General features: G+C 40.8%; 1 protein-coding gene across 4 annotated transcripts in view; it reads right to left on the bottom strand.

Annotated features, from left to right (window-relative positions):
* The window catches only part of LOC141908413 (LIM domain transcription factor LMO4.1-like), a 42,116-nt gene that overhangs the window by 20,385 nt on the left and 9,312 nt on the right, over positions 1 to 12,419 (bottom strand). For 2 of the 4 annotated variants that reach the window (XM_074798456.1, XM_074798457.1), the window contains exon 2: positions 1,616 to 1,880. In XM_074798456.1, the coding sequence (XP_074654557.1) occupies positions 1,616 to 1,880 (265 nt within the window). Of the gene's footprint in view, positions 1 to 1,615; positions 1,881 to 2,313; positions 2,359 to 6,868; positions 6,876 to 12,419 lie in introns of those variants that run through there. The other 2 variants (XM_074798459.1, XM_074798458.1) reach the window with 2 other exon arrangements.

Genomic DNA, 12,419 nt, shown 5'->3' with positions numbered 1-12,419 from the left:
GAAACTGAAAAACTGAAACTAAAAAACTGAAACTAGAAAAGTGAAACACGTGAAAAAAAGGAAAAAAATACTGGAGCAGTTTTCATTTTATTTCTACAACACGAACGAGATTATTGTACAGGAAACAAATAAAATGGAGAATCCCCTATTAGGCTATAGTCGAAAGAAAAATTTAGGATTTCAAGTGGGACTCCTTAAATTATCATTGCAATGTTTCGTCAATGATTAGGAAACAAATACTGTTTGATTGTGTGCAAAGACGAGTAACTAAGATTTTATATATTTCCAGCGGTAAAGTTGTAACTTAAATTAGTTAAGTTAATCTTATTCCTTTTCTATCGTTTATATAATTACGTAATCGTATTTCGTTTCGGTAAGGTATTGAAGAAATAGAAAGAGGATAGTCAGACTCGGCTGATAAATCTCAATAAATAAATCATTACCTATTTCTGGCTAAATAAAATCTGGATATTTTTCTTCGCACATTGTAATAGCATTATAAATGTATCAGCATAAACATCTTGGGGCGAATATGTCGGTGAAAACGTCGGCACAAACAGAACACTTTAGCGGGAAATATTTGAATCAATCAGAAATGCACTTCACTGTAATTTCTACATTAGCGTAATTCAATACTGTCGCGTAGAGAATTTCTGCATCTAATAAAACGTTGTATTTTTAGACTATAAGCACGCGCGTGGTTTATGTCAATTTCGCATAAATTGATATTGCAAATTGTTCCAATAACCTCAATTGTAATGATACACCCGGTTGTAATTTCATTACGCGAACGAATGTATACTTATTTGACGATCGAAATGCGAATGAGCGTCGCAATCAGATCAAGCCGATGACGAGGAGTACGCGGATTTACGCCGTTTCATCGACGCAGCGCCTTCGCGTTTTACATGTATCATACGGCGTGCAGCGCCACTCAACTAATGAAGCAAATGCTTTTAGCCCGATATGAAGGGCCGTATTAATGAGATAAATGAAAGATTATCAAGCACATAATTTCCATCAAAAGCAATTAACAAGTCGTCAAAAATGTCGACAAATTGATGGCATGATTATCGGCGTATAATTGAAATGCGTTTTGTAGTTCGAAAATCTAATCGCTCCGGACATAGCCAATTTAGAAGATATACCAGGCGCACTATATGATATGATATTGACAGTGAAGTATGTTCAATGACAATCACGTGAATATCAGTTTTCAAATCCGTCAATATCCTTGAATAAACCAGTACCGCGATACCGCGATTCCAAATTGGGTACATGGGAATTCGATCAGCCAATACAGTTTTCGGTGCATGGCCACCCGTAATTATAATTAACAGCATTCGAAAATTTTCGCGCCGCAAATTGGAACCGGAGCCCTCCCGAGATCCCTCAGCCGATTATCCATACTCTATAATTAAGTTAATTGGAAGAATTGATTGCTAGTACAGATGTCTACATGACGTCCTTGCGCGCTGTTCGATCGAATACTTTTAAATTGGGGATCGAATTACCGCGACTTTCAAAGCACCACCGGCTTTCAAATCAGAAATCGACAAGAGTACAAAAACATACGTGCACGAGATAGAAAAGCTAACACGACGTATAAACCTACCTTATGTAATCATTTTTACAAAGTATCATTCCTCTTTTGGCAAAACACGACGTTCCTATTTCTCCTAAATGAGCCTGACAGCAAGAACACTTTAGGCAGCCCGTGTGCCAATAACGGTCCACTGCGTGTAACAAATACCGGTCGCATATCCGCGCACCGCAACCGGCACACGATTTCACTTGTATATTGTTGTTTTGAGCCAGCGTTGCTGTGATATTAGGATTATTGTTGTTCTGAGTTTGGTTACAAGTTGCCATAGGGTTCGCTGAAAGATACAATTAAAAAAAAAACAATTATTAACTTTCGATCGAAATCTAGTCCTACTTGAATAAATAACGCCACGGCGATTCAGGTCAGACTTAAAATCCTGTTTAGAAAGAAACTACACACATCAAACTATATACATCAATCTGTGGCCCGTCGAAACCGTAGCCCCTTCGCAAAAAAAACCGAGACAGCAAAAACCGCTAAGCCTCGCAGCAGTTATATATCTCCATGGCAAAACTAATTAACAACAGAAAATGTACAAAATCGTATCCCTCGAGTGGCAAACTCGCAAAGGCAGACGACCGTTTCAGCTCGGCTTTAAGATGAAACAACGCATCATCCCTTAGCTAAACCCTTCCGCATTTGCTTAATTAAAATGCGATCCCCTGATTAATATTTTTCTTATTCAATTACGCGCTCTCTATCAATACCTTGTAATAATAACATTAAGCCACCTTTACTTAGTCGTGCATCGAATAGCTCGTCATCAAAGCGAATTACCCCCGCGCCTCTTAGATCTGTATACGCATGTGGCGCGGCTTGGCAGGCATTACGAAACAATTATTACTCGGCGCGAATGCGGATTCACTTGCTTTGAGTCAATTAATTAAGTACGAATTCGATTTTGTGTGTTAATTAATTTCGATTTTCCTCAAGTCAATTACATTCTAAGAAGATTGTATCTCGCTGTCGACACAGAGCTGGCTCTGTTTAAACTGTCGATACGTACGTGTTTGGCTAATTAAATACAACATTTGGATTACGGCCGTGTAAATGACCACCGATGCATCCTCGAGCAAATTGAACGGCCGGTCCGATATTACACTAATACGAATAATTAATTTAATCGTCATGATACGTCGTATATTACGGAAGACATAGTGCGGCCGCGGTGCTTGTGTTTACGTGGCCAAACGCTGAACAAACACGACATCGACATCATCGAGAAACCGTCACCCAGGTCCGAAAAAAAAACATTGAACATTGATGTTTGTTTTAGCAGACGCTATGCACTTTGTCCGCAATCCTGCAAACTAATAATCGAGTTTAAAATGTAGAAAATACCACGATGAGACTTAAAATAATGTTCGGTAGAAAGTGAATAAACAATGGGCGGATATATAGGGGGTGGACCGGGTGGACTGGTGTGCCCCAAAAAGTCTGGAAATCTTATTTTTGCAAAGAAAATTTTAAACGTAAGTCCGAATCGGCTCCGTTAAGGGCATGAAAAGTCCCCTCTTGTTTTTCAATATTCTGCTGTAGGGCCACCAAAACCCTCGCCAATGCTTTGCTAGCAGCCCTCGCATTGCTAAATCTGCCCTTTTCATATGAAGCACCCTTTCAATTTGCAGGCCCACCCCATTCAAAGAATCCTGAATCTGCCTTTGCCATCACCAGGCCTACTGCTATTGATACTTGACGAAATGTTTCAATTCACAACCCTTTTTCTACAGAAAATTTCGTCTTTTCGGATTTATCGTGGGATTTTCAACTAACTCATCTCGCGCGGGAACTGCGTTTTATATCGAACAATCGAAGTTAATGTAATTTCTGTGCAAGCTGCAGAGCGGACGATTTTTACTGTTATGAAGCTGAATCGTGATACGCGCGAATATTGTCTTTCGTTGATCGGTCGCTTCAACGACAGGACATCGACGAATATTCGTATCGCATCACGCGTAAATTGGTCTTGTTATCAAACGTTCGTTTTTTCTTAGTCAAACCGCCGGGAGTACCGGTTACATCTGCCGACCGTCGATTCACGTTGTCTCGCATGACTCGCAAACTAACCGAACAAATTATTCGATTATTTCGCGCGCTTTTCGCTATTACCCATCGGAACCGAATACTCCCCGAAGAGTCCAGAAAATACACTCAGTTCCCCGGTACGAAGCTTGTTGTATATATTAAATTCGCCGTGGATACGCAAACAACTGGCAATCAATTAGGCCCGTGATCGGCGTGTGTCATTGCTGCTAACACCCGAGTCGTTGTAGACGACGATATAAATTGAACTTGTCATTAACCATTGAGCAAAGAAAAAAATTCGAGTGGATATTAAAGGCGTGACAATGTGGTTAAAATAACCGATTTTTTTATACGGCAGAATACCTGTCCACATGCATCAACCTTTTTTTTTCAGAATGACGACTATTTTCGGAAATGATTTTTTCCAAAGACAAATCAGAAAATGGCCTTCCATGGTTTCGGCGACAGAGTGTGTGGAAAATGTTAGCATTGTAACGTCCACTAAGCCGGCTCTCACGGCAAGGAGAGTATACCCCGTATAGTGAAGCATGACCATTTTGATATAAAAACATTCCACTTTGTAACACATTAGGGTAAGCTAAGCCGCGGAGATGGTTCGACCTCCCATTTCCTTTTAACATACTGTTCATTGGAAGTAAATGGAAAACCTATTAGTAGCGCATATGCGTAATGGCTAGCACATTAATGGACAAGCAACAAAATGGCTCTGATATAATAAAACAGTTTGCGTCCAGTGGCGATTCGCAGATTCAGTGAAAACAGTACGAGCTTTATCGTCATAGAACAACAGCACATCTCGCGGTCGAAAGCTTTCTACCGTCAGTGGGATTTCAACCTCGAGGGAAAATGACTTTCTCAACTCCGTCAAACATCTTACCGAATCATCACTAGTATCAATATTATATCTAACAGTAAGCGATTCATAAAGATATAGATCTTCCGATATTAAGGTTAAAACGTTGTTTTTCCAACGACGCTCCGATCTGCATTTAAGCATCGTGAAAATAGACGCTGTATTTACAAATCATTAACGGGCCATTAGGCGCATACACGCTTCAAATGGAAAAATGTCCATCACCTTATCAAGTGATAGAGAGAAAATCCTAGACGATAATAGTTACCTATTAGAACATTATACCTGACTGCATTAACAGTCCGTATAACTTGCGTTCCCATCCAATCGGCGACCACATACCGGCGAAGCTGATAAAACGAGAACCTTAGCCCAGCTTCTTGTCGGCGATGCATTAGCGAAGAATTAACTTAATGGCTCATAACGGACAGGAGGTAGAGTCAATTAAACTATATTTTATATCAAGAAAACGTGCTGTTTATCGCATGAAAACAACACGCCGGTCGAGCATTACCGCGCGAAATACGTGTTTTAGCTTTTTTTCGACTCGCCGAGTGCCGCTAAGTATACAATCACCATTAACCAGTGAAACTCTTCCGATTTTATTTATTTCCATCACTAAATTCTTTCCGATTTGCGCCTAAAGCCCAACGCATACGACGCAGAGAAAACGCGGAAACAGAAATATGTTTCACTGCCCGTCGTATATGCGTTTATGAGAAGCGAGGAACTTGGATTCGGGAATCAACGTTTCCGAGATAAAACATGATCGATCAGGTGTTTCCTGTTTCTTTGTTCCATGTTTCGCTGGAGTCGTGCGCGTCGAGCTTAACGGCGGTCATTGCCTTACTTTTCGCGAAGGTTTTAGGCACTCATCGTGTACAGAAACAGCGGATTTAAGTGGTCGTTCCCTTCAAGTAGAGAACTGAATCGCTGACGTATGTTTATACTTACGTCTTGTAAACATACACACGATTCACTAAAACAAAATATGACGAACGGCGCTTATACACAGCAAGAACTAACACTATCGGTGATTTTTAGAAAATTGCGTTAGAGAAAAAATGCATTCAGCAGAATGAACTATTTGACGTTTTCCGGATGGTCGGAGAAACATCTTACAGCGGTATTTAACATTTACCTGTGAATCGTGGAGAGACCCTATATGCTCGTGATCCAATCTCTACTACAAGGAAATTTCATCGAAATCTCTGTAAGGCACAGAGGCTTGTCGGGAATCTGTCTGAGTCGAATCGAAACTAATGCGCTGTGATCGTTGGGGTAAATTAATATCGAAGTGCGCAACATGTTTGTCCAACAAGCGATACAAATATTATACTTTGATTAATTGAAACTTATTAGACATTACGCACACATAACACAATGTAAATTCGCCTCATATTCGAATATCCGATAAACCCTCGCGTCGGAGTTTGAAGACGAGAGAACTGTGTTTGATGGGGGTAATTGGAAAGTTTCGGAATCATAGTGGCTCAAAACAGCTGTACTAACATTTTAGCTATCATCCGAAATGATGTTGGGAATTTGGTTTAGACAATTCTCGATAGTGAATTTACAAAAATCTCAACAGTGGTTTAGAATCAGCATTGGGATATAAATTATTAGGCTTTGTATTATCAACATAAGAAAAGTCAACATGGATAAAAACTTGAGGTAATGTCCCACACGGCGCCCCATACTGGAGTTTCCTTTCTTGGGCTAACGGCAAAAAATGCTATTGTTTGTTGTTTCTAAATCTGCCCAAGCAGTTCAATCTCCTTACGAGAAATACCTCTGCTGAACGCAGTTGAGAGTTAAAATAATCTAATTGAGGTAATATAACGGGCGGAAAGCCTTAAGTCGATTTTTTTTCTTCAAAGTTCAATTATACAACACGCATCGCAGAAAGGTCTTGTTATCTCGTCGAACGGTTTCCCGTTCGCCAGAGTCGAGGCTCCCAGCTGGTGCATCTAGCGTAATGGAAATTTAAAAGCTTTCGAATTTCCTCTAAAAGCCGATGGAGCATCGCATTCGACCGCAATTAGCTAAATTTACTCGCTAACAAACCCGTAAGAATTCGCCATAATAAGAACCATGTCCGTGTTAACGAAGAATGCTGAGATACCGTAGAGATAATTGCTACCGTGATGATCATCACATTCATCAATAAGCAATAGTGATAATTGGGTCAATTATTAGATGATACACAGGAAAAGGTACAGCTTTACAGAGAATCATATTTGTCCTTTACCATACATTTAAATCATCGTATCGTTACACCTTTATTATTGGTGGCTTCTACGACAGGACGTTACAATGATAGGAAAATTCTGATGTCAAGGATTTATGAAACTTATGATCACCCGAGGACTCGCTATTTGCTGCTTTATCACGATTTCCCGAATAACGCGCCGAGTTCGAAATCGTCGGATCAGTGCGTGCAACCTTGACCTTGTGAATCCCGATTCGTCTGTTGCCCGGAAGTGCACAGCGCAATGGAGGCCGGCATCAGCCACGCGCGAAGTTATCCAATCAACTTCTTGTACAAATGAAACCACCAGAGTCCCATAATTTAAGAGGCAAACGATAACATTTTCCCGTATCAAACGACAAAACAAATCCCCAAACGCCGCGCTCCATTCAATTAAATTTCTTTCAATTTCGCAGTGTCTGTCTCGACGGTGATTGATATACACACACTGCTGGATATACAGTGTAACGCAGCCCTCAGTCGAGCGAACGAGAGAAAGAACAAACTGAAGTTTGTAGATTGCCGAAACGCGTGTCGTATCTGATAACATGGTCAAAAGAACGCCGCCCTGGAGACTTGGCCACGATTTATGGTCACTCAAAGAGAACGATTTTGAACAAAACGCCGAAGAAATCCCCGATTCCAGCGAGCTGCGGAAGATTGATACAGGCAATTATCAATAGTGGAAAATGTATAAACCGTGATTTCATCGAATGTTCAATAAACGCTGATGGATCGCGAGATCGCGACCGTTTCGAGAGTCAAGAATCACGCACCCGTGTCAGGAACGTATCGTAAGTAAAATAAAAAACTTCTGATTCCCACGAGAGATATGTGAATTATTCTTCGAAGCGTCCATGTAATGAAAAGACGAAAAAGAATACTTGTCTAATAGGTGAGGATATTCTTAAGATTTTGCAGTCAAATCGATAGTGACTATCGATTTGACTGCAAAATCTTAAGAATATCCTCACCTATTAGACAAGTATTCTTTTTCGTCTTAATGTGTATGGTTTGACCAAGGCTGGGGTGGATCTAGAAAAAGTTGAATGCTGCAGGGGTATAAAAGAAAAGGAAAAGCATTCCTTGATTGAATGAGCCGCACTTCAGATCACAAGTGGGGTAAAATGTTTTTGAAGAAATTCACCCTAAATACAATTTCCTGGAATGAGTATCGAGTTCATAGGTTTTATGGGTCCCTGTCATGACAAAAAAGGCTTTCGCGGCCAACGTAAAGGTCTGGACTCCCAAAACCATCGCCTGGATACACCACTGCCACGGATAAATCTTTCGACGCTGAAAAACCTGCGTTTTGATTTACACACCACAAATCAATTAATCTGAACAAACAGTTTATACTCATCATATATGACGATGGTAAATGGATCAATTAGATTGGCAATGATTGTACAGGTGTATTGCATCTGGTACGTACCGGGGTTTTAATTGGATGCACTCGGCTCAGTGATACTCGTTGCGCAAGAGTGGGTCAATCGCGAAATCAACCCTTAACTAAATCTACATAATGACCGAACCACTCAAAACGCATCTCCCGTGGGAGCCTCGCGCAGACTCTCTTCTCTACACAATCGCGAATTCAGTTTCTCAGTTGACACATGTCCCTCGCATAATCGCATTAAATATTCATAAAACGTCGGCGAAAACATATACTTATTTGTCACACTGCAGCAATCGGAATACCTGCGCCACTGTTCTGTCGTCGACGCCGTGCGCACGTGTTTCATTCCCACACGAAAAGAGAAAGAGAGAAGCGACGTCGAGATCGACGATATCTACTCAGATCCGGGCGATGATGATGTTTCAATCCATTATATTGGCAGCGGCAGCCATGTCGACCCGGTATATAATTCTAATCCTCGCCAGCAGCTGTGATTCCAGTAGTAATAATCAACGCGTAATCTTAAAATCAACACCGCATGTACGTCGTTTCATATCGAATTAGCACGTCTTTGGTTTCTGGCGAGCAGACGATTCGGTTTGATTTCACACATGGCGGTTATATGGAGAAATGTCCACGCGGAAAAGGCTCAACGAGACGCCACCGAAAAGCGACAGCTCGGTCGTGCGATAAGGACTGCACGTGTTATCACCAGCCCTCGGTCGTAGAAGTGCTAGGGATGGGCGCACGATCATTAGTAGCTTCTTATGGCATTTATCCACTGGCTAGCTCTAACCAACATTTGAGCAACGGGCCCCAGATCTATTCATACCGATTACAACGGGTCGGAAAAGGCAATTAACAGATGCTTTCGAAAGAAGGGGGCACAATTATATTTGTCTTTTTAATGTCTGATAATCGTGACGCAAGATCTTCACGTCTTGAAAAGCAGGACGGAGGCGCATATGAAAAATCGCTTTAAAAATGCGCCGTTGCTCTTTTTGCGGCAGCTTTCTTTCTCGTTCGCAAAGGAAACGAGTATATGGTTAATTGGCCGAAATAACGAGGCGGCGAACGCAGAAAGAGGTAGGGGTAATAAGCATCGAAATGCGCCCGAGTAAACGTCTAATGACTACCTTCAAATACAACTTGTGATAATTAGTAAACTCGGCGGATCCTAATGATTATCGTGGCACTGCATTCAGCTGTGAATGTGTACACAAAGCAAATTGGACCATTAAAATATTTTTCATCCGCGAACTACACAGACTCGCTAATGGGCTATTAGAGAACGGGAGATAGAGGGAGAGAGAGGTAGAGGGAGAGAGAGAACGGCGAATTATAACAAGAGAAAAGCATTTACAATGAAACAATATTCGTGTATAGACACACAAACGAGAAGAAAGACCTGTACGAGCGATGCACTATACGGGTTGCACATTATTTCTGAATTTAATAACAATCGCACAATACGCATCGATATCGCAATTAGCGGCACGAGTCAATTAGCTGAACTCACTAACCGCCACACCGTAAAAGCGACATTTATATATTTCCAATCCACATTTATTGGTCGGCTCGGATCTAATATTCGCGTGTTTGCTGTTTTGCCTGAATATATATTCGAACAAGGGTAAAATCATTATATCACACAAATGAAAGGTCTTGTTATTTTGTCGAGTCTAATGGATAAACAAAACGTAAAGATACAGTATTTTCAAGCCAGCAGCCGCCTCGGGAAAGGAAACGTACGTCTATAACGGTTAGGCGCTTTGGTTATAAGATTATTAAAAGCTATCGACCAAGCTAACGCTTGAAGGGTTGAAACATCAGTGATTTGTTTACTTGTCAATCTTTTATCATAAATACGGTTGCATTAGTGTCGTTGCCGTGATAAAGTTAATAATTGGACTATTCCGAGATTTACCCCCACTTCATTGATAAAGTAGGAAATATACCATTTAGTTTTAAAAGCCGTAACTCCGCATCCATTAAATAATATCGTCTATATCGTCAAGGTGTGCGTCGCGAACGTATTTTTAATCAGAAACGCGTTTCCTTTTAACTTCTAGAAATACTTAGCTAATGGAGTCTTTGATACGGAGCCCTGTCATCTTCATAACGGTGCACCGTTTAGTAAAAGATGTCGAGATCGAATCGATGGAATTTCGTGCCGATGACGAGTCCGCGCGTAAAATGTTACGCGGTGTACGCAAAACCGGAAGTTGGGCCGCACCATCAACCGCATATTCAAATGGATGAGCATAGGCACCTTTTAATGAATAAGAACTAGCTTTAAATTACTTCAATACCGGTATATTTTGGTATATTGACAAGACTATGGGCGGTTTCGCGGATTTTTCATTAGCGGCTGAACGTTAATCAGACAAGGGTCGCTATTACGATTGAATTATCCAACAACAACGCGCGCATCGCGACCAAAAAAACGAATTATTCGCTTCATGAGCGTAAAATTGTTACTTATTGTCATTCTTATCGAATTGATCACCAGCCGAAATTCGATATGAATCAATTTTCCACTCAGATAATTCGATGAATACGATAACGGTTGTTTTCATAATGTTAATACCTGTTTATAATATGCGTGTATATGTATGCATATCATCATTACGCGTGCGGCTTAGATTAGCTCGTTCAACATAATTAAAAATTCGTATTTTCAACGTTATAACATATCGCGAACGTGAGGCGATAGAGGGCGACGTGAAATGAATGCTGTATTCTATTTCCACTCGATGGAGTCTGGGGCTATTAAGCACTCGTCGTGTTCTTGTGCACACCCTGGCGTTTATGATATCGCAATGAACGAATACTCGTACACCCGATCCAAGAACACCTCACTCCAATACAATCTATATAATTGAATGGCTTATAATTCCAATCTGTCAATTAGGCGATGGGTCTGCGGCCGCTTTTATTTTGTAACACACGTGAATTCTGGGGATTATTGGACGCCTGCATCAGGTGATGGAGATTGCACTTAAATAAATTAGAACGGCCCAGCGACCAGTCATCGACATCCGTGCAAAGAACGTACCTACGAGCACGACACCAGTCAATTTTTTATTGCTGACGAGATGAAAGTATGAAAGCGCTGCGGCAGGGGAGGGTTTGACGTTGTTCGTGACGCATGTTCATTCGGAGCGATCCATAAACAAATCTTTTTTGCAAGTATATTCAATCACGTCATCCTTTGTTTTAGTGAACGTTTCTATTATTAACTATACGGTTACTTTAGAGGTTTTGTGTTTCGTACGCTTGCTTTAAAAGTACAGTTTGTTTTACTATAGCGGAATGGAGCATTCCTTTGCAACAGCACGTATATTCACAGGACGATAACGAGTTCACCCGGAGCAGTCCATGCCGTAGATCGAAATAGAAGTCATTGCTCGGCTATGACATTATTACTGAATGTGGAAATTTGAGCCATGCCTTTTTTCGAAACAAATTATGATATCCGATGGCATAGTAATCAGGGCCTAGTTTTACTATATGTAGATTATGCCGAATCAGTTGATGCAATCCCACGGGTAAGCTCGTTGCAACTGGCATGCGAGTGTATTTTCGCAATACCAACGCCGTGTATAAGATAAATCCCATTACTGTGGACTCCACTATCCGCGCTATCTAATAACATCTCCAGTTCATATGACAGACATTTTAAGGATCATTCCAGCGACAGCTTTCATTTCCTCGGCGATCCTTTTGGTGAAATTAATTTCATCCAGGAATTTCCCCGAAGTGACTGTTTTTCATTACCAATCTTCACTGTGTGCTCTCTCCATTATGAAATTGCTGGATTACACTGTTCGCTTTGCCGTGGATATTGTGTGAAATTAATCCAATAAAATAAGTCATTACCGAAATGGAAATACGATATGTGATCTTGCATGGCGCTGCGATTAGTTGTCGAGAAAGAATGCGCGACGCAGCGGTGGTCTGAGCAATGATCGCATGCATTTCATGCCGAGGCGCCCATAAGTTACAATACATCAAAATGATATCTCATCGAGAAAATCCTGGGCGGTGCATTTCTTTAGGATAGAAAACAAAAATCTGGATATACCTCGCGAAACTGCGTATTGAAATCTGATTGGAGGGTGTTCGTTAAGAAGTTAAATCCATTCAGTCCGGGACTAGAACCGAAATTTTCAATTATGGTACTTCAATTGAAAAAAAATTCAATAAATTTGATCGTCACACAACTGTACTTAGATTTCCGATTTCAAGATCAAACCACTGT

This window comes from Tubulanus polymorphus, chromosome 7 (assembly GCF_964204645.1).
Source record: "Tubulanus polymorphus chromosome 7, tnTubPoly1.2, whole genome shotgun sequence".
Lineage (NCBI taxonomy): Eukaryota > Metazoa > Nemertea > Palaeonemertea > Tubulaniformes > Tubulanidae > Tubulanus > Tubulanus polymorphus.
The sequence above is the reverse complement of the archived record's forward strand: the minus strand, read 5'-3'. Positions and strand labels throughout refer to the sequence as shown.